Source organism: Artemia franciscana, chromosome 5 (genome assembly GCF_032884065.1).
Source record: "Artemia franciscana chromosome 5, ASM3288406v1, whole genome shotgun sequence".
In the NCBI taxonomy this organism is placed as follows: Eukaryota; Metazoa; Arthropoda; class Branchiopoda; order Anostraca; family Artemiidae; genus Artemia; species Artemia franciscana.
In genome coordinates this window covers 855,578-879,821 of record NC_088867.1, presented here as the reverse complement: position 1 = coordinate 879,821, position 24,244 = coordinate 855,578, and the positions used below count along the sequence as shown (strand labels likewise).

At 33.8% G+C, this 24,244-nt stretch overlaps 1 protein-coding gene across 1 annotated transcript in view; it reads left to right on the top strand.

Moving 5' to 3' along the window:
• LOC136026839 (carbonic anhydrase 12-like) overlaps positions 1-24,244 on the top strand; it is a 59,063-nt gene that overhangs the window by 2,188 nt on the left and 32,631 nt on the right. Inside the window, exons 2-3 of the mRNA XM_065703549.1 lie at positions 11,781-12,010; positions 20,177-20,403. Of these exons, the coding sequence (XP_065559621.1) occupies positions 11,781-12,010; positions 20,177-20,403 (457 nt within the window). The remainder of the gene's footprint in view (positions 1-11,780; positions 12,011-20,176; positions 20,404-24,244) is intronic.

Here is a 24,244-nt window from a genome sequence, read left to right as displayed (position 1 = left end):
AGTTTTTATTCCAAAATCCGTTGTAATACATTTTTTTAGATGCACAGTTTTGTATATAGTGAGATTTTCCACTGGGAGAATTTTCGGAATTTTGTACAGGGGATTTTCAGGAAGGAGTTTTCCGAGAGGAGAATTTTCCAGCAAGGAATTTTCCACAGGGGAGGGGGGAATTTCTGGGAAATATTTTCCGCGGGGGGAGAAATTTTCTAAGAGGAATACCTGGGAAGGACGAATCTTTTTTGTCCAAGGAGATAGAACCACTATACTCATCCATAAGGGTGAGTATAAGGCGAAATATTTTGTTATGTATAATGGTGGATCAAAGTTTAAAAAAAAGATGTTTATGACCCTCTCTTCCGTTTTGTTGAATTATGAAAAATGAGACTAGTTAAAAACTTGTAGTCTCCTAAGAGAGTATGATATTATCTCATAATTTTGGGGTTTTCAGTGAAGCATGAGTCTACAAACAAAGGAAAGTACTAGAATGAGTCAATTTATTTTCGGAATATTTTTTGAGAAGTAATTAACTGAAGGAGTAATTTTATTTGTTTAAAACTTCAATTTTACTTTTTATTTCCATCAGAAACTTTTTTAATTTTTTTTTGTATTGTTCCTAAATGTGTGTAACAGGCCTCAAATGATCATTGTCCAACTTACAACGGAGAGATGTAATAATTTATATAACGGGCAGACCTATTTTATAGGATTGGTTACCCACTCCGTGAAGCCCACTTCTAATCGGCTCCGCTGATCGAGCTTTTTTATTCGATTTCGCTATTTGCTAGATGTATTTAATGCTCATACCAAAGTCCACAAAATTATTTTTTTTTTAGTTAAAATTAAAGCTAATGTTAATCCGTATAATAAATACTACTGCCAAATTTGTTTATTCTTGTAAATTTTTACTACATTTTATTTATTATAATATTTATTTTTATTTTTCCTTTTTTATTACTGACTCCTTACCATACTACTTCTACTTCTGCAACCGGGATCGTTACTAGCCAAAATATTTGGGAGGGAGGAAGAGATTTTACCGACTGGCTGGTCTTTTTTACCAGCTGTTTTTTGTCAATAATTGTCAAAATGTCTGTTTTGAATACAATACTTAAATCACTGCAAGAGTCGGTAAAACCGCTGCATTTACCAACCAAGATTTAGATTTCGGCACATACGATGTCATAATTTTAATGCTATTTTTTTTTTTTTTACCAAATTGAAATCTATGGCATCACCTGTAAAATCACAGCAGGATTTGGTGAAACTGTTGAGTTTACCGACCAAGTCCGAAATTCCCGTGGATGACCTCATCAGTGGTTTGAAGCACCACGATTTTACCAGCTTTTTTTACTGAGTAACCAAAAATCTTTGGGTGGGGGGCATCCCTCCTTTCCCCTATGTGTGACGGCCCTGTATGCAACTGACGCTAATTGTGTCCATTTCAAAACGAAGTTGTATTACTCCATTTACGTTTATGCTGTTTGTATTGTGAATTCATGAATTCGACATTTGACCTGCTGACCAGTGAATCCTGACCTGTCGGTCCGGTTTGCATATCAAAATTGCAAAATACATGTTGTAGTTTCTCTTAGTACATTCTTATGTGATTATGCAACCAAAAACCTGGCAAGATAGATAGATACTTTATTTCGTGATTAAACCGAAAACAGGCATTTCACAGAAACAAAAACAGAAAAAAAACATTACAAAAAGAAAAAAAAAAGAGTACACACTATCTAAAGGAAAACATAAACACTAACTAAAAGTCAAGTCTCTTTGTGCTGGATAAAAATCTGTTTACACTAGTCCGAACTCGATTATTTCTAATTATCAGCGATAAAGGAAACGGCACACTTATTTCATATTCACTTAACTCGAACTCCATTGCTAAACGTGCTCTACAATAAACAGGGCAATCAAATAGAAGATGACTACATGTTTCCATTAGACCGCACAAGCACAATGGAGAGTCAGGTTTCCCGATCCTATTTAAAAAATGAAGCAATCTACTATGACCTGTAATAAGCTGTGTTAATCTACTATTTGGGGGAATTTTTGATGCAGAGATAAGGTCATCCTTATTTTCAAAAAAGTTAGCTGGCCATGTGCTAACAGAATTTTTAAACTCATCAAACCATTTTGCATACAAAAACTCATTCAAAGATTTACGGTTAATATGAAGGGCTGAAATACACCAAGGTCATTAAAAGAAAGAGCCAAAAAATTTGCAATAATTTGGTCAGTATAATGGCTATGATGTGCCGAATAACTAATTCCATTCAAGGTAGGACTCAAAACCCTCGGCCAATTTTGAGGTCGACCATTTTTTCCATATCTTAATATACTTAATTCCAATGCTCTTAAATCCATTGGAAGCGCTCCTACGAGAGCGGTTACTACATGTGTTTGAGCTGTATTTTCTTAGTGATTCAGGACTGACCCAACTACTATTTTTTTTTGTCCAATTTTTTCTTTAAAAAAATCTACCCAGTGTTTACTATAGTAAAAAATAAGAAAATAAAACAATAAATATTGTGCCGTATCTTTTTTTATTTATGGTATATATTTTATAATTTTGATGAATTTAATACCTGAGTACAGGCACGTACGCAGGATTTTTTTTCGGGGGGGAGGCCAAAACCTTCTAAACAGCAGATATAAAGTAGCACTTCTTTTATTTAGTAATGCAAAAAGCACGTATATCGGAAAATACAGATTAACTTTAATCTATAGTATTGTAGCGAATGGGGGGAAGAAGACTGGAGCCTCAAAAGTACGTTCTAGGCTCAGGTTATGTTCATAGCGATCTAGAACCAGTGATTAATCTATTATATCCCACTGAAAGGGAAATTTTAGGATTAACAGTGCAATATGGGTGCTGCGGGGGGTAGTTCTTCAATTGCAAAAACGTAGATTTTAATGAAAAATGATAGTTTCCAAAATTGATCCATTAAAAGCTGTACTTTATCCTAGAAAGGGGGAATTAACGCCCTAATATCAAGGATAATTATATTTTGCTGTGGAAAGCAAACTCTCTTTACGAAAAAAATAACAGTACAATTGCTAATTACTTCAAAAAGGGTAAAAAGTTAGACAGAGAATGGGTTAATAATTGGGCAGTGACTTGACCGGATAATTGCATGCTGTAAAATCCCCCCAAAAAGGCTTCATACATGTATCTAGATTCTTAATAAATGTCCTACTTTTGCCAGAAATCTCAAGAAACCATGGGGAAATTAAACATTTCACAAAATTTCAGGGGGGGGGGAAGGCTCCCCTGCGTACGTGCCAGCCTGAGTGACTCAATTTGAAAGGCAATATCAAATTCCAGCAGTATAGAGAAGTGGAGGAGGTAGTAAAATCCCTCCCCAACCGCTTTTTTCTCAAAATCCTCCGATCAAAACTTTGAGAAAGCCATATAGCCAAAAAGTGAAATTAATATGCAAATTTCGCTTTAATTATTCTTGAGCGGTGAGCCAAAATCAAAACCTGCATCAATTCAAAAACATTCAGAAATTAAATAAAAGAAAAGTTTTTTTTTTTAATTGAAAGTAAGGAGCGACATTAAAACTTAAAACAAAAAAAGTAATTCCGTATATGAAAGAGACTGTCCCCTCCTCAATACCTCGTTCTTTACGATAAAGTTTTGTATTGTTTTAGAAAATAGAGCTGTGCGAAAGAGTAAAACTTTAGCGTAAAGAGCGGGGCGTTAAGGAGGGGGCAGCTTCTTTCATATACAGAATAATTTCTGTTTGTTTTAAGTTTTAATGTCGCTCCTTACTTTCAGTTAAAAAAGTTTTTATTATTTCATTTCTGAACATTTTTGAATTAATGCAGGTTTCGGTTTTGGATAACCGTACATGAATAATAAATACGAAATTCGCGCATTAATTTTACTCTTTTTTTGCTAAATGGCTTTCTCAAAGCTTAGATCGGCCTAATTGACCTCCAATTTCTTGGTAAAGTAAAAAGGCCACTTGAACTTTTAATTTTATTTACGAACGTTTTTATTAGTAATAAATATAACGTAACTTACAAATTAACTTACGTATCGAACTTCTATATTTGTATATTTTATTACGTATACGAGGGGGTTTGCCCCCTCGTCAATACTTCGTTCTTTACATTAAAGTTAGAGTTGTGTTCCAATTCTAAAGAATGACCCCTGAATCACACAGGCTGTTTAATTAGAATAAGTAGATCTTTTGAAATTCCTAAAAATACTTTAGCGTAAAAAGCGAGGTATTGAGGAGGAGACGAACCTCCCGTAAAGAATCGGAGAGGACAATATGAAACTTTGTTCTAATGACTCACCAATTCCCTTATTATGTCCTTATTATATATATTTATTATATATTAAAATTATATATTAATTTATTATATATATTGTTTATATTAATATTATATTATTATATATTAAAAAATACCAAATGAATTGTCCCGTGAAGCAGAAATGACAACTAAGATTGAAAACGGGACTTTGATGATTTACACAACGGTGGCATCGTTGGATGATGTATGGTTTTTCAATGAGAACGAATTCTTCAAAAACTTTATTGCTTTCTTTCTTTTTCCTTTCTTGAGATAACTTTCTTGTACCCTAATGTTTAAATAATTACACAGTTAACGCAGCACGGGGTGTCATTCCCGAGTGACATAATTTGGATGTTTTAAATAGCCTATAATTAGAACCATAATTTAAAATGCATTATAAAAATGCACATATCTAAAAAAAGATTATGAGGAGGAACGCTTGTCTCCCTTAGTTTATAGAACGTTTTCCTTACGGTGATAAAAAGTGCAGATGTAACCTACAGCAAAAAAAAAATTATTGCTTTGCAGATTACGTAGTATATATCTACGAGACTAGCTTAAATAAATTGGCAGCTTTAACAAACTAGCGAAACTTAGAAAGTGTTATATACTAAGATCTTGAGACCCTAAAACTAGGACTTTCCCAAAACATGCAGGTTTCCTCTCGGTATCACAGGAATTTCATAGGTAGCCTGCAAAAACTAAAAGACGCATTTGTAAGTCTATCAGTATCAACAATTTTTTGTATAAAATTTTACTTCACAAAAAAAACTCGAAGAAGCTAAGTTTCCAGTAAAGTACTATTTTTAAGACTTCTACATATATTGGAAGTCAATAGGAATAATATTAAGCATAAATTTAACTTCCCACCTTTCTCAAACTTCCAATAATATACTCGCAACACTAGACATAACAAATGGGTTCGAGGGGTGTTCTGTCAATGGTTATTTCAAAATACACCAACTCAAAATTCAATTAACTTCATGAAAAATGAAAATAAACCGATGTCTTTTTTTGTTAGGAAGTTTTTTTTAAACTATTTGTAATTGTTTATTAAAGGAGCCAGGAGGGGGAATATGTAAAACAAGAATTGCAAACTAGTGGTTCAAGAATTTTTTACTATGGCTGTTATAATGGTGCCCATGTCAAGCTTCCCATGCTTTCCCCTTTAGAAGATGTCATACGAAACTTTATGATGGAGCCAATAAGGAAAACCCACTTATAAGTTACAGGTTGAGAGATGAAGTAGCTCTAAAATTATTCATGAAGCACTTCGTTCTGGTTTTGCGGTCAACCGTTTTTCCTAACAGAAAAAAAGAATCAGAAATAAATGAAGTAGAAATGGATGCTTGCAAAAGATGCAAAAAAATTATTTTCCGGCCTTTTCAAGATTAAAGGCGTAAAACCTTCTTTTTAAGGTTTTGTTTGAAGGTTAAGGAAGGCTCCTTGAGTCTTCCCCCGGGCGATTTTGTGTATTTATAGTTTTTGTAATTTAGTAGTTAATAAAGAGAGAGTTCATTTAAGGTTTTAGATCTTGACTTATCAACCAACTATCTTATAAAATACACACCACGGCTTTTTGACTATCTTAGGATGAAAGCTAATATTTTGCGACACAAGATAGCTTAAAACACCATTTTCCTCTGGCACGATCTATTTTGTTACTTGATCACCTGAAGTAATCATTCACATAATGCACTCGGATTGTCAGCCAATGGCTTAAAAAAAAGATGTTAATCATTGTGACTGCAAGATTAGTATCCCCAAGATGGTTTCCGCGAATGTCCTATCCCTGGATTCCACAAGTGCCCTATCACTCTCTCTCCATGCCTATGTCTCTGACTGTGTGCGCATGCCTGTGTTTCTTTTTTCCCTCTGTGTGTTTCGTATCTCTCTCCGTGCCTGTATGTCTGACTGTCAGTGTCTCTGACCAGAGTGTGCCAGAGGGCCAGCAATAGTGGGGCACAGCGACGTTAATCGACATGGCGTATCATGTTAAGGTTGGCTTTTGAAAACATGAACCAATGGATTTACGTATGATTTTATTATGAAAATATCATTAGAGGGATGCTAAAAAGGGCAGTAATAGAGTGCCATGGTTGTGAAAATCAACATCGTGATACATCATTTCAATTATGGTCTATCACGGAGTGTTGGCTTGAATAACATGAACTATTCGGTTTTATGTATGATTTTAACGAACAAATATCTGAAAAAATGTCAGAGGAATAATGAGCGGGGAGGGTGTCAGAGGGTGCTCAAGGGTCGGTAACAGCGTGGCACAGTTGCTTGAATTGCTTGGACTAACATTTTCCAGAGTCTAAAGTTAAGCTAGGAAGTGTTAAACAAAAAATTTAGACTGAGGGGACGTGAAATCTGACGTTCTGTCAAAGAAACGAGGTATTTACATTAAAAGCCTTCAAAAATATATTAATATTGCTTAAATTTACCTCTAAAGAAACGAGCGATTATCACTAAAATCCCTTAAACATATTTTATTGTGGTTTAAATTTACCTATAATAACAAGCTTCCCCTCTTGAATTGTTTTTTTTTTTTAGGATCCCCACCTTTCTTCAGTTCATGATTCTTTTTGCTTATATATTATCCTTTGTAACCTTTTTTCATGTTTTGTTTTTCCCGTCTTTTAGAGTTTGAATTGCTTTTTCTGTGTTTAGGGGCCGGGTGACATATATAATAATGTCAGATAATGTAAAAGATTACAGATAATGTAATCTTTTTAGAGAAAGGGCGATGCCTTTCTGAATCCAGAAATTCTTGGGGGGAAAAATTGTAGCACAAAATTGTAATAATTAAATTACACGTTTCTGTGAATTATGTTAGCTACACACCTTTAATTCTTTTAATATCCTTTAATTTTCTAGAAACTTTAGGTTATATATTTCATGTAGGACAATATACTTTTTGTTAAATTTATATTAACTTACTTGCTTTCTTCCCCGATCTAGGTCAAAGATCTTTTTGTAAGGTTTATTATTTATATCTTTAAAAAATGAAAAAGAACAAAAATATATATTTTAGAAGCGAAATATTTCTGATCAAAGTAAATTTTGAAGTTGAAACTTAAAACAAACAAAATTATGCATTATTACTACTCATGAAAACACAACACAAACTTCACAAACCAGAATTAAGAGCCTGGTTCTTAATTCAAAAATGTACTTGGACCTTTATGATGATGCTATCTAGTCGATAGCGTAATAGACTAGATATACAGTTTTTATAGGATCTTATCCTCCTCCTCCTCCTTACATGGAGAGCTATTGCCCCTCCTTAATGCTACACCACTGAATTATGAAGAAAATCACTTCAGTTAAACAACAAAACGGAATAACGATTTCTCTACAAATGGAGAATATCATGTTGTGATACAAATTCTAAATCGACTCTGTAGTCTTGATACTAAAAAGATCACTTGACTTCAAACCTATCTACAAAATAATCATAAATGCTCTTTCCAGATCATAAATGAAAGTCAATCGTGAAATTGATGTCATTGTTGCAATGTTTGATGACAAATAAAAAAAAAAAAGCAACAATCTAACAATGCTTTACTTTTATACTGTTAAAAGTGTCGTTAAAAGATTTACTTTTACCAACACAGAATTTCTATATTGCTTTGTGTTTTCAGTAAAGCGCTAGTTTTCTGTATTCATAAAAACGGGGAAATATCACCAGTTGATTTATTTGCACTAGTTTTGTTTATATATATTAGATAGGTTGTCAAGAAATAATTTTGTTCGTTTTTTGTTTCAACTTCGCTCTTTACTCAGAAAACTTTCTTTTTTTTTTAAATTAATCATTCTTTAATTCCAGTTTGTTACAACAAACTAATTGATTCAAGGCATTTAAATGTGATGGGGGCTACTATTTTGTCTTTCCGGCTTCGTTTTATCTTTTTAATTAAATATTTGCATGACAATATTTTGAGAATAACAACCATCCTTGATAACATTTGGACAACATCCAAAATATTAGCAGTGGGAAAGGATTCGAAATACCAGGACATACTCAAAATTCCATTTCAGTGCGAGTCCTTTGAAGGTTTAATTTTTTTATTTAATTTTTTCATATCTCGCTTGAACAAATCTCATAATTGTTCATAAGGACTTCATTATTTTTTTATGATAATTTTCTTCATCAAGTGTAGCAGGGTACCACAAGATTCTAGAGGAATTTTTATTGGTTTTATTTGCTTCTTATAAGTTTGTCTTTATAAATTCATTGTAAAGTGCCTTGCAGCCCCTTTTGAAATGGAGAGGCTGGGGAGCATAATGAATGTACCTTTGTAATTTTCATGGTCAAAGTCCCTTAGATGAAGGTTTACAATCCACCCTGTTTCATAATCAACCCTTCCTTCCCCTTATTAAGTCAACCGAGAAAAATACATTTTGAATAAAACTTGCTTACTAAAAAATGTCTTCTTTTAATTTCCATGAAAAACTTTTTTTCTTTTTTTTTTTACCTGAGAATATCGTATGTGAAAATTCTCTTAGGTAAACAAAACTCTAAACCCCTTGGACTCTTAGTTATAGGACATAAACCTGTGGGGAAAGTTTAAGGAAGGTGGGGAGTAAAATCTATGTTTAATTTCCTATCATAAGCAGCACAACAGTACATATAGAGGATGATGTCATAGAAAAGCAGCTCGTTCGATTGGAAATAGAAAGTTTTGGTGCCATTTTTAAGAGTCAAAGGTGATTTGGAGTAACCAGCCTCTATCCCACATCTTTTTTGCTTCCCTCCCTCAAAAACACATCCGATTAATAAATTTTAGAAAGTGTTTAAAGGCTACGAGTTCTGCATTTTTTTTTAGGTTTATATTTAGGTAAGTTATTGGGAAAGGGGGCATGTTTGATCCGGGTTCTTCCAAAAAGTATAAGCTAAAAAGGTGAAATTTTCAGGTAATGTTCCACTAAGTAAAACACACTATGTGCGTGCAAGTTATCAAAAGGCTGTATACTTAATATCTTAAGAATGGCTTAGGGTAATAGATTTTAACTTTGAGGGCTTAATGAGGGGGATGTTAAACTAATCATAAGGTACTTTGGGTTTACTACTACTACTAATACTGCTACCACTACTACTGCTACTACTACTACTACTACTACTACTACTACTACTACTACTACTACTACTACTACTACTACTACTACTACTACTACTACTACTACTACTACTACTACTACTACTACTACTACTACTACTACCACTACTACTTTTACTGCTGCTACTACTACTACTACTACTACTACTACTACTACTACTACTACTACTAGTACTACTACTACTACCACTACTACTGCTACTACTACTACTACTACTACTACTACTACTACTACTACTACTACTACTACTACTACTACTACTACTACTACTACTACTACTACTACTACTACTACTACTACTACTACCACTACTACTTTTACTGCTGCTACTACTACTACTACTACTGCTACTACTACTACTACTACTACTACTACTACTACTACTACTACTACTACTACTACTACTACTACTACTACTACTACTACTACCACTACTACTACCACTACTACTTTTACTGCTACTACTACTACTTCTACTGCTACTACTACTACTACTACTATTACTACTACTAGTACTATTATTACTACTACTACTACTACAACTCCTACTATTGCTACTTCTACTACTACTACTACTACTGCTAATACTAATACTACAACTAATGCTACGATTACTGAGGCTAGGGGTATGAAGTTGAAGCTATTAGGGAATGCTGAAAGGAACATTGAACTAAGTAAAAAAAACTATGTTCATGCAGGTTGATACAAGGGTATATCAGTAGTATCTCAGGAAATGCTTAGGGTATTAATTTGAAACTTTCAGGATATGTTGAGAGGGATGTTGGACCAACCAAAAGACAGCAGGTACCTACTGCTAAAGCTACTACTGCTACTTAGACTACTAATCCTAAAGCTACTGATACTGCGACTAGGACAGCAACCGCGACTACTTTTGACAGCGACCACTGACAGCAACAACTTTTGGCTGCAACTGCGGCTATATACAGTAACGCATGCAATTACTTTCGATTGCATCTACTTTTGGCTGCTACTAGTTATGACTGCGACAACTTGTGACTTTAACCACTTGTGACTGTAGCTGCATGTAACTACTTTTGAATGCAATTAAATACGACCACAACTACTTACAAATGCGAATCTGACTGTGACTAATTTCAAATTCACCAGATTGTAACTGTCACTACAAGTACTAGCAACTCCACCTAATTAAGACTCTGACTATTTGTGACTGCGACTTTCTATCACTGCAACTATTTGCGACTTTGACTCCCACTTTAACTACTTACGACTACCACACTTGCAACTACAAATGGTTCAACTATTGTGATTGTTACTGTAACTACAATTACTCCTTTCAATGCTGCGTCTACTGCTACTTCTGATTCTATTGTAATTACTATTACTACTAAAAATGTTGAACTGGATCAAAAAAGCTGAAGTGCATTCAGGTTGTCAAAAGAATAGACGCAATTTCTCGGTAGCGAAATAGGGTATTAAGTTATAATTCCAAGGGAAAGCTGAGAGGAATGAAACACGAAATTGAATAACAATGTGTGCATCTAGACTGTCAAAAAATCGTCTGTGCAGCATCTTAAGAAGAGATAAGGGTATTATTTTCTAATTTTCTGGGCATGCTGTTGGAGATGCTTAACCAAACCAAAAGAAAACATGTCCACCCAAAATTGACGAAAGGGCGTATATGAGACACCTAAGGAACGGCCAAGTTTATAATGTTTGTTTTCAGGGTATGATGAGTGAGACATTGAACTAAATAAATGAAAAAACATGTGAATATTGGTTGTCAAAAAAGGATATTTCACAAAAGAGGGGATTGTCACTTTAAGGTAATACTACTCCCAGTGACCCCTATCTACTGATTCAAGCCAAAAAGACCGAAAATGACGTCATAGCGAAACATTTTTGCATTGAGTATGCGTGTGTTGTGTACAAACCTAAACGTGGAAAAGAGGGATAGAACCAGGAAAGACAAACATTTTAGCTATAAAAATGCCTATAGCTCAAAACTGGCTGTGCAAAAAGATCAAGGGGAAACGGGGTGGGGAGTCTGATCTTAATTATTGAATGGGCACCAATAAGAAGGAAAGTGCAGGATGGTGATTGGCCTTAATGTCTAAGCTGTGTCAAAAGTTGTTGAAATACTGAATCTACATAAGGTCTCTCAGCTATATGCAAAATACCTATTGCATATCCTAGGAACTGGAAATATCATCCAGGTTCTATGTTGTTAGGATACACTCCCTTTTCGCCCGTTTTTAGGGAGGGGTATAAGACTAAAGATTTTGCAAAATTTTGCTGACTTTTACATGAGACCTCCGACTAAATTTTTATTGCAATTGTTATTATATTTATAATTTTAGATGATTTTCATCATTATCTTTTGTACTGCTTTGGTAACTTTGGATCCAGTTAATAGTTTCTTTATGCGACCTTTTGGCACCATTCTAAAAGAGAGGACCATCATCACCACACAAACTGTGGCTCCAACCTGCTATGAATTGGCCGAAGATTTTAGCGTCTGCGGAAGACAAGCGAGGCAATATGGATTTGATACTTTTGGGGATAGTATTTTTCATGCCTACAATCCGACGTAAGTTTTTAGTAAAATAGTAATACCCAAGCCCCAATATAAGAGGAAGGTAATATGCATGAATAGTCATTGTTCTTTGTTGATTTTTACGTTTACACAATAAAAGCAGATTACACTATTACCAAAACTTGGTTTAAAGAGCCAACATTACCACTATTTTCTTCCTCAAAAAAAACTTAATCTTCTCAAACTCTATTGTAATATGTGTTACATGTTTAATTTATTGGTTTATGCTTCTAACCGTTTTTCTAATATTGTCTTTAAAATTTTCATGCAGCCACTACAAACAATTCTTTTTTACATTCTTTGGTATTTAAATACATTAAAAAAAAGAAAAAAGCGTTATAGTGAAAACACACTTTTCAAGTAAACTCTCCGATTCTTTGTAACTCACGTTCGAAATTAGAAGTAAAGCTATAGCATTGACTATAGTAAAATTTATTAGGCTTCAATGTCTTATTATTTAATTTTTTCTCTATAGTAACTTCATATGGAATGGGTGGTGGAATAAACTTTGAAACAGGCTTATTGAATTAGAAATAGAAAGTTCTAGTGCTCTTTTTAAGACTGAAAAGTGATTAGAGGACAGCTATCCCCCACGTCCTCTTTTTTCCAAATGCCTCCGATAAAAGCTTTGATATAGCCATTTCCTTCAAGATAGGTCAAAGATGAGATAATAAAACTTCAGGCTACACAGTTGTCCCTTTTCAAAGCCCGAGGACAAGCATGGAAAGTTATACCCCAGGAGTGTATAAGGATTTTAATGAAGGTTGGCCTTATAAACTTTAAATATTGAAAGTTCTAGTTTTTAGTTCCACTATTAAGATTCGGAAGTTATTATAGGGTAACCAGATCCTCCCCCTCCCTCTATTCACTCTTTTCTCAAAATGAAGGTGATCAAAATTTTGAGATAGTCATTTTGTTCAAAATTGCTTTTAAGATCAGATAACAAAAATTCGGAATGGGCTCATTTGATTGGAACTCTAAAGTTTTAATTCCATGGTTAAGAGTGAATACTGATCGGAGGATAGCTAGATCCCCGCGTAAAGCCTTTTGCATCACTGGTGATTTACTGAAAATGAGTAATATTACAGATATATTCTTTTCTACTTATTGCAACAATGAAAATAAATGAAAATTACAAGGAAATAAAATCTTTAACTAATGAACTTTCGGCAATTAATTTCATTGTATATCAAATATACAATCTAATCTTTGTTTGTTTTAAGCTTGATTTGCATGTTCAATTTAAGTTTTACAGGTTTTGAATTTTAATAATTCATTTACATTCCTACGTGTTGTATGTTTGTTTGCTATGATTGTTTATTTGATTTCTGTTCTTTTTGGGTTTTATTTATTCTTGAAAAGTAAAATATTATTTGTTTATTTAAAGCTTAATTTGTATATTCAGTTTCAGTTTTACTCGTTATAAGGCTTTTTTATTCATTTATTTGGTAACTGTGGTAGGTTTGTTTAATATGAATGTCTATTTAATTTCTGTTTGTTTTGGGTTTCATTTATTCTTTAATAGTATTTTGTAGTCTGTTTTGGGTTTGGATTATTATAGATTTTTATTTATACTTATCTTAAGTTTAACATTACCTTTACTTTTGTTTGGAAAACTTCTTTTTCTGAAGTTTTTTTTTAAATTAAATATACATAGCACTCATGTAGGCATTGCGGTTGAGCCTGATTTTGCTTTAATTCACTTCCGCAATTGTAAGCATAATGGGGCTTGTGCATAAGGATGTTTCTTTGAATGTGTGCAACTGAATAGTCGATGTTTTCCATGCATGCTTCGAGTTATGTTTTTCAATGGAAATTTAGTAATCTTGGTGTAATGATTAAAATTGACGACATCTTAAAGAAAGAGCAGAACGTAATATGAGAAAATAGGAAGTCAAACAGTTCGTGGTAACGAACTGTAGTAAGGAGCGACCCGGCTCAATAGTAACCAAAACTCTAAAAAATGGAATTTTGATACCAATACCTACATCAAAAGAATCGCATTTTAATGCTGATTTTAAATATATAAGTTTCATCAAGTTTAGTCTTACCCATCAAAAGTTACGAGCCTGAGAAAATTTGCGTTATTTTATAAAACAGGGGGAAACGCCCCCTAGAAGTCATAGAATCTTGACGAAAATCACACCATCTGATTCAGCGTATCAGAGAACCCTACTGTAGAAGTTTCAAGCTCCTATCTACAAAAATGTGGAATTTTGTATTTTTTGCCAGAAGGCAGATCACGGATGCGTGTTTATTTGTTTTTTTTTGTTTTTTTGTTTTTTTGTTTTTTTTGTTTTTTTTTCCCAGGGGTGATCGCATCGACCCAGTTGTCCTAGAATGTTGCAAGAGGGCTCATTCTAACGGAAAGGAAAAGTTCTAGTGCCCTTGTTAAGTGACCAAAAAAATTGGAGGGCACCTAGGCCCCCTCCCACGCTAATTATTTCACCAAAGTCAACGGATCAAAATTCTGAAATAGCCATTTTATTCAGCGTAGTCGAAATACCTTATAACTATGTCTTTGGGGACGACTTACTCCCCCACAGTCCCCGTGGGAGGGGCAACAAGTTACAAACTTTGACCAGTGCTTACATATAGTAATGGTTATTGGGAAGTGTACAGGCGTTTTCAGGAGGATTTTTTTGGTTGGGGGAGGGGTTGAGAAGAGGGGGATATTCTGGGGGAACTTTCCATCGATAGTTTGTCACGGGGGAAGAAAATCTCCATGAAGGGAGCGCAGGATTTACTAGCATTATTTAAAAAAAACAATGAAAAAATAAATATGAAAAAGTTCTATCAGTTGGAAGTAAGGAGCAGCATTAAAACTTAAAACAAACAGAAATTATTACCCATTTGAGGGGCTCACCTCCTCCTAATACCTCGCTCTTTACGCTAAAGTATTTTTAGTAATTTCAACTGTTTATTCTACGGCTTTTGTGATTCTGGGGTCATTCTTAATGAATTGGGACAAAATTTAAGCTTTAGTGTAAAGAGCGAGGATCTGACAAGGGGGCGAACCCCCTCATATATGTAATAAAAATATGAGAATACAAAAGTTCTTTACGTAAGCTAATTTATAAGCTACGTAAATCTTTTACTAATAAAAATATTCGTAAAAAATTAAAAATTCTAGTTGCCTTTTTAATTAACAAAAAAATTGGAGGGCAACTAGGCTTCCTCCCCCGCTCTTTTTTCTCAAAATCATTCGATCAAAATTATGAGAAAGCCATTTAGCCAAAAAAAAGAAATGCAAATTTTGTTTTAATTATTCCTCTGCGGAGAGCCAAAATCAAAACATGCATTGATTCAAAAACGTCCAGAAATTAAATAAAATAAACAAGTTTTTTTAACTAAAAGTAAGGAGCGACATTAAAACTTAAAACGACCAGAAATTACTTCGTATATGAAAGAGGCTGCTACCTCATCAACGCCCCGCTCTTTACGCTAAATTTTTTTACTATTTTAAAAAGAAGAATTGAGAGAAAGAGTCAAACCTTAGCGTAAAGAGCGAGGCGTTGATGAGGAAGCAGCCTCTTTCATATACGAAGTAATTTCTGGTCGTTTTAAGTTTTAATGTCGCTCCTTACTTTTAGTTAAAAAAACTTGTTTTTTTTTATTTAATCACTTGAAGGATAGATTGCATCAGGATGCGAATTCATTTCCATACATTTTTCGAAGTTGGTTATTCGAAGTGAGGAAAAATAAAAAGTAAAGGCAGACATTTCCATACATTTTAGTTACGACTAAAATCTTGAGAAGTGTTACAAAGTACGTATGTAGGAAATTGTTTCAGGATAACATTAAATAAAAAAAACAATTTTTTTAAATGATAGTAAGGAGCAACATTAAAACTTAAAACGAACAGAAATTACTCCGTATATGAAAGGGGCTTTTCCTTCTCAACGCCCCACTCTTTCCGCTAAAGTTTGACTCTTTCTCTTAACTCTACATTTTAAAACAGTAAAAAAACTTTAGCGTAAAGAGCGGGGCGTTGAGAAGGAAAAGCCCCTTTCATATACGGAATAATTTCTGTTCGTTTTAAGTTTTAATGTCGCTCCTTACTTTCATTTAAAAAACTTGTTTTTTTTATTAATTTCTGTGCGTTTTTGAATCAATGCATGTTTTGATTTTGTCTCTCCGCAAAGGAATAATTAAAACGAAATTTGTATATTTATTTTTTTTTGGCTAAATGGCTTTCTTATAATTTTGATCGAATGATTTTGAGAAAAAAAGAGCGGGGGAGGAAGCCTAGTTACCCTCCGATTTTTGGTTAATTAAAAAGGCAACTAGAACTTTTACTTTTTTACGAATCTTTTTATAAGTAAAAGATATACGTAACTTATAAATTAGCTTACGTAAAGAACTTTTGTATTTTTATGATTTTATTACATATATGAGGGGGTTCGCCCCCTCGTCAGTCCCTCGCTCTTTACACTAAAGCTTAAATTTTGTCCCAATTCATTAAGAATGACCCCTGAATCACAAAAACTGTAGAATAAATAGTTGAAATTACTAAAAATACTTTAGCTAATAGAGCGACGTATTAGGAGGAGGTGAGCCCCTCATATGGGTAATAATTTCTGTTCGTTTTAAGTTTTAATGCTGCTGCTTACTTCCAGATGAAAAAAACTTTTTCATTGTTTTTTTAAGTAATGCTAGTAAATCCTGCGCTCCCTTCATGGAAAATTTCTTCCCCCATAACAAATTCCTCGATGAAAAGTTCCCCCAGCATATCCCCCTCTTCTCAACCCCTGCCTCCAACCAAAAAATCCTCCTGAAAGCGTCTGTACACTTCCCAATAACCATTACTATATGTAAGCACTGGTCAAAGTTTTGAAATTGTAACCCCTCCCACGGGGACTGTGGGGGAGTAAGTCGTCCCCAAAGACATAGTTATAAGGCTTTTCGACTACGTTGAATAAAATGGCTATCTCAGAATTTTGATCCGTTGACTTTGGGAAAATAATTAGCGTGGGAGGGGGCCTAGGTGTCCTCCAATTTTTTTGGTCGCTTAAAAAGGGCACAAGAACTTTTTATTTCCGTTAGAATGAGCCCTCTCGCAACATTCAAGGGCAACTGGGTCGATACGATCACCCCTGGAAAAAAAAAACAAAAAAAACAAATAAACAAATAAACACGCATCCCTGATCTGCCTTCTGGCAAAAAATATGAAATTCCACATTTTTGTAGATAGGAGCTTGAAACTTCTACAGTAGGGTTCTCTGATACGCTGAATCTGATGGTGTGATTTTCGTTAAGATTCTGTGACTTTTAGGGGGCATTTTCCCCTATTTTCTAAAATAGCGCAAATTTTCTCAGGCTCGTAACTTTTGATGGGTAAGACTAAACTTGATGAAACTTATATATTTAAAATCAGCATTAAAATGCGATTCTTTTGGTTACTATTGAGCCGGTTCGCTCAAATAACAAATAACTATTTATTTGATACTTTTGAGTGAAAAGTACCCAAAGGCTGGGGAAACTGAGGAAATGGAGGGGAGTGTCCAAGGTCTCCCTGGGTATGTTTGTGAAAAACAGTATGAAAGAAGCGGAAATTATGTTAAAGAATAAATTACATAAAGAGATAAAACGATGAAAAATGGGGTTTCGTAAAAAATGGGGCTCGTAACTTTTGATGGGTAAGACTAAACTTGATGAAACTTATATATTTAAAATCAGCATTAAAATGCGATTCTTTTGGTTACTATTGAGCCGGTTCACTCAAATAACAAATAACTATTTATTTGATACTTTTGAGTGAAAAGTACCCAAAGGCTGGGGAAACTGAGGAAATGGAGGGGAGTGTCCAAGGTCTCCCTGGGTATGTTTGTGAAAAACAGTATGAAAGAAGAGGAAATTATGTTAAAGAATAAATTACATAAAGAGATAAAACGATGAAAAATGGGGTTTTTAAAGGTCAAATGAAAATACTGAAGAAAACACAGAAAGCGAATATTTTGAGAGAAAAACCGCCTCTCTTCTTCAGCGTGAACAAAATAATATGATCAAGAAACTAAAAAATAAAAAAACGTGTAAAGTACAACAAAACCAATGAAAAAAAACACACCAAAAAATTAAATAAAATTCAATAAAAAAACAAAAATTAAAGAAAATAAAAGAAAAAGTTCATTCATTCAAACAAACGAATTGATTTTCTGATTTTAACCATTACATTTCTGGCGGACACCCTAAGAGACCTAAGGGGTTGATGATGCATTTGATTACGTGATTGGGAAAGTGGGTCAACATTTATTTCAGGGATTACTAAAGTATCGGATTCTCTTTTGAAAAAAACCGAAATACGACTCATTTATTCTTAAATCCCTGAAGCTAGACCCAAATGTTGGTATTTATGAATTTCAACAGCTTTTGTGCAGTGCTGGGCAATACCTTTCTTGTGCGAAATTACGCTAGCTTAGTTAAATAAAACCGCATGGTCAGGATTATTAAACATCTGTTCTTGAGGGCAGAGTCAAAATTTGTTTTATAAGGTTGTTATTAATTGAGGTAAAGCGGTGAGCTAATATATCCGTAAGTCGTTGATCAGTTCTTCTGACGTACCAAAGACCGCAAGAGCAAGGAATTTTGTAGACACCGGAGTTTTCACCTATTGGGATAAGGTCTTTATCTTAGTAGATTTAGGAACTGATAGTTTTTCTGGGTCTATAATTAGTGAAAATATTATTTTTCCTTAGATTTTTGGAAATGTGGTCTAAAACCCCTTTAAGTACGGGAGAACAAGGAAAACTGAACTTTTTCTTTGGTTTGCTTTTACTGTGTCATTATCTGATAATTTTTTAATACATTTTGCAATTACAAAATTACAGAAAGACCCTATCCCGATAGATGAAAACTCCGGTGTCTACAGAATTCATTGCTCTTGCTGTCTTTGGTACATTGGAAGAACTAATCAACGACTTACAGATAAATTAACTCAGCACTCTTCCTCAATTAATAATAATCTTAAAAAGCAGAAAAAACAAAAAATTCTGGCTCTACCCTCTCAGAACACATTTGTTAATCAGACCATGCTGTTTTATTTAACCAGGCTAGCCTAATCTCGCATGACAAAAATATTGCCAAGCACTACAGAAAAGCTGTTGAAATTTATAAATACCAACACTTAGGTCTAGCTTTGAACAGAGATTCAGGTGATTTAAGAATAAATGAATCATATTTCGATGTTCGCAAACGAAAAGCCGATACTTTAGTAACCCTGAAATAAACGTTGAACCACTTTCTCAATCACATAATCAAATATATCATCAACCCCCTAGGTCTCAGAGGGTATCCACAAGAAATGCAATGGTTAAAATTCAGAAATCAGGTGACCTAGTTCATCAATTTAGTCAATTGCTGCTTTGTTTGTTTGAGTGAATGAAATTTTTTCTTTTATTTCTCAGTTGTTCGTTAGTATCTGTCGTTGGCAGCTCAAACTTGTTTGGATTTTGTGTCGTGGATATTGGGAATAACGTGACTTTATTATTTGCTAGATATTTGCATTTAATTCTTTTAATTTTCGGTCTTTCTTGAATTTTATTTAATTTTTTGCCTTTTTTCATTGGTTTTGTTGCACTTTACGCGCTTTTTTTTGGTTTATTTTTTCCTTGATCATATTATTTTGTTCGTGCCGAAGAAAAAAGGTGGTTATTCTCTCGAAATATTTGCTTTCTGTGTTTTCTTCCGTATTTTCATTTGACCTTTAAAAACCCCATTTTTGATCGTTTTCTTTCTGTATATTATGACAGGCCAATGTGGTTTAAGAAATTATCTTAAAGAATAAGATTTAATTAAAAAAAAATTCTTGACTATTAAGATACGGAACTTCTTGAAATATAATTCATTTACTTCGCAGTGTTTATTTTGACTGCTTTTTCTCATTTTAAGTTCTGTTACTATTTCTTTTTCTATATAAGCCCCTCCAAGAAACAGTATGAGGAATTGCCTTTTGGTGACATAAAACTTCTTTTTACTCCAAATATACCTAACAAGGTTTGGAATATACATTTTAATAAAAAATCTGATGCAATTCTATGAATGTAATGTCAAAAGGGCAAACATTGGATATCACAAAAAAAAATAATGCAATACAGAAAATTGAACAGGGGAAAAGCCACCGGTACTCCTGTTTTACCTTTGTTTTCCTTCTTTTTGCTTTAGACTTGAATATGATAATTACAACTACTACCAAATTCAGCCAAGCTTTGGCCCATCAAATGGAAGAGGAAATTATAGGTTTCTTACTGGCGGAATAAAAGGAATCCTTATGAGCAAGGAAACAAGTATGAATTATGTGACAGTTCGGGAGACGAGTGGACAAACTCAAAGAGCAACAATACATTGTCTGAACCCAGGAGAACGTCTACCACAGCATATGTGCGCACGAAGTAAGTACAAACCTGAGAATTTTCTATTTTGTTTTTTGTTTAATATTCTAGATTTCAGTTCCAAGTTAAACTAAACTTGGGTTTAGTTTGTAAAATGTGTATATTTTTACGTGTCTGATGGTTTTTGTACATTTTTTAGTGTGTGTGCCATGTATGCACTATATGTGAATTCATTCTCTCTTTGTTCGCTAAATTGTATAAAAAACAAGTGGTTTTAACTGATAGTAAGGAGGGACATTAAAACTTAAAACGAACAGAAATTATTCCGTCAATGAAGGGGACAGTCCCCTCCTCAACGCCCCGCTCTTTATGCTAAGGTTTTTTATTGTTTTAAAAAGTGGAGCTGTGAGAAAGAGTTAAAATTTAGCGTATAGAGTGGCGCTTTGGGGATAAAACAGTCCCTTTCATATACGAAATAATTCCTGTTCGCTTTAAGTTTTAATGTCCCTCCTTACTACCGATCTGAACATTTTTGAATTAATGTAGGTTTTGATTTTGGGTAACCGTACATGAAAAATTAAGACGGAAGTTGCATATTAATTTTTACATTTTCTGGCTAAATGTTTTTCTCAAAGTTTTGATTGGACTTTTTAGAAAAAAGATTTGAGGGAGGAGGACTAGATGCCCTCCAATTTTTGTAGTTACTTAAAAAAGCCATTAAAATTTTTAATTTTATTTACAAACTTTTTTATTTGTAATAAATAAACATAACTTACAAATTATCTTATGTAACGAACTTCTATATTCGTACATTATTATTACGTATATGAAGGGGTTAGTCCCCTCTTCAATACCTTACTTTTGCACTGAAGTTCGAATTTTGCTCGAGTTTTATAAGAATGAACCCTGAACCACAAAGGCCGTTTAGCTAGAATAAGTAGCTATTTTGAAATTACAAAATTACTTTAACGTAAAGAGCAAGGTGTTGAGAAGGGGTCGAACCCCTCATATATATGATAATTTCCGTTCGTTTTAAGTTTTAATGTTACTCCCTACTTTCAGTTGAAAAAACTTGTTTTTTCATCTAGTTTCTCATTTTTGTTTTAAATAATGCTGAAAAATCCAGCAACCACTTCATGGAAATTAGCTTCTCTAATTCCTCCATGGAAAGGTCCTCTCACGTAAACTCCAACCCTTCCCCCACCAGAAGAAACTATCCCCTGAAAATGTCACTATACTTCGTCAATAACCAATACTATTTGCCAGCAATGGGCGAAGTTCATAACTTGTAGCCCTTCCCCCGGGGACTGTAGGGTATTAAGTTGTCATCAAAGACATAATTATTTTGTTTTCAACTATGTCCAACAAAATGACGATCTCAAAATTTCGACCGGTGCCTTTGGGAAAAAATGAGCGTGGGGGAGCTTAGTTGCTCTCCGAAGTTTTTGGTCACTTAAAAGGGGCACTAAAACTTTTAATTTCCACTAGAATGAGCCCTCTTACTACATTCTAGGACCTCTAGTCCTAGTCGATACGATCGCCCCTGGAAAAAATAAACGCAACGTCCGTGATCTTTCTTCTCGTGAAAAATGCAAAATTCTAGTGTTTTGCAGATAAGAACTTGAAACCTCTATAGTAGGGTTCTCTGGTACGCTGAATGTGATGGTGTAATTTTCAGTAAAATTATATGACATTTGGGGGGTGCTTCCTCTTTTTTCGGAAATAAAACAAATTTTCTCAGGCTCGTAAATTTTGATGGGTAAAACTAAACTTGATGAAACTTATATTTAAAACCAGGATAAAAATACAATTCTTTCCATTTATATATTGGTACCAAAATTCTGGCTGTTAGAGACCACGAACTGTTTGATTCATTTTTGCTTACCATTTATAATGGGTACACAAATTTATATGTGTTATTATGCAAGGGCGTACCATGTGAATAGGATTTTGCACGTGGCTGCAAATTTAGCTTGGGGATCTCCTTCTTCAGATAACTAGCGGCTTGACCTAAATCAAACTTAAAATCTAGACATAGAGTTCTAAGAATTTGTGTTTCCAATTCTAAGTTATAAGTTCCTAGTTCTAAAGTGGTTTTTTGGTAGCCATGTCTCGTGTTTCTTCAGTTCAGATTTAAGACAGTATTGAGAGCTTACAGAAAGACAGGAAAATGAGGGTATATCTACATACGTAAATGATCAAGAAGTGTTTTGCTTCTGTCCATATGCATTTGTGCTTCTGAATGTGGTGTTTTTGAATTCAGAAGAGTCAGAAAGAGAAAGAAAAACACATTTGTACCCCTATCTGTATAGTATCCTAATCTGTATCCCAAGGACTATTTTTGAAATTCTAGCCCTAGCTTACAAAAAAATTTTCGGTTAAAAAGTTTAAAATGTTCGATTATTTAAAATGTTTTTTTTTCAGTAAAATGCAAATTATGTTATGGCCTTGAGAAGGTATGGGGGTTTGCATCCCTAGTCACGTGAGTGACTAATAGTAACGTGACGTAACGTGAGCTTGTTTTAAGTTTGACTCGGTTGTTTACAGTAGTTTCTGTTCGTTTTGGGCTGGGTTCATTTATTGATGACGAATTGGGGTAGTTTTACGCTTGGTAGATTATTCAATTTAATTTCTGCTTATTTTTGGTTTAGTAGAGATTTTTACTATTCTTTAAAAAACCTATTTTGTGGAAAAAGTTTTTTCGGTTAATTTCTGTTCTTTTTTTCTTCACATAGTCATTTTCTTGGAAAAAAACTATCTTATATCCCTTTGGTATGATGATTTGAACTGATAATTTGGCTGTAGTTTTTCCACAATTTTTACAACATACACCCTTTAGAAAATCTTGATATAAATATTGTTGTATAATTTAGTTTTATACCTCCTCTGGTTGACCTGAAAAAAAAAAACAATACCATTCCCCAAAAATATATATTTTTGTTCTTTGGCAACCTTAATATACTTAAAATCCTATGATTAAGTTAATTTGTATGGGCTGAAATAGTAATTGTAGTAGCCCTGGGAGTTTGATCTTAATGCCCTCAGTTAGTTTTTAGATACTGCTGAGATGTCTAATATGCATTCAATATACACACAGTGCCTTTTTATTTAGCTTTAGCACAACCTTTAGGTTATCAAATAAAAAAAAACAAGTTTTTTTTAACTAAAAGTAAGGAACGACCTTAAAACTTAAAACGAACAGAAATTACTTCGTATACAAGAGGGGTTGCTCCCTCCTCAACGCCCCGCTCTTTACACTAAAGTTTGACTCTTTCCCTCAACTCTACTTTTTAAAACAGCACAAAAATTTAGCGTAAAGAGCGGGGCGTTGAGGAGGGAGCAACCCCTTTCATATACGAAGTAATTTCTGTTCGTTTTAAGTTTTAATGTCGCTCCTTACTTTCAGTTAAAAAAAAACTTTTTTTTATTTAATTTTTGAACATTTTTGAATCAATGTAAGTTTTGATTTGGGCTCTCCGCAGATGAATAATTAAAACAAAATTTGCATAAACAAAATTTGCATATTTATTTTGTTGACTAAATGGCTTTCTCATAGTTTTGATCGAATGATTTTGAGAAAAACAAGGAGCGAGGGAGGAGACCTAGTTGCCCTCCAATTTTTTTGGTTACTTAAAAAGGCAACTCGAACTTTTAATTTTTTGCGAACATTTTTATTAGTAAAAGATATACGTAACCTTTGATTAGCTTACGTAACGAACTTCTGTATTTGTATGTTCTTATCACGTATAAAGGGGGGAACACCACCTCGTCAGTGCCTCGCTTTTTACACTAAAGCTTAAATTTCGTCCCAATTCCTTAAGAATGACCCCTGAATCACGAAGGTCGTAAAATAAATAGTTGAAATTACTATAAAATACTTTAGCGTACAGAGCGAGGTATT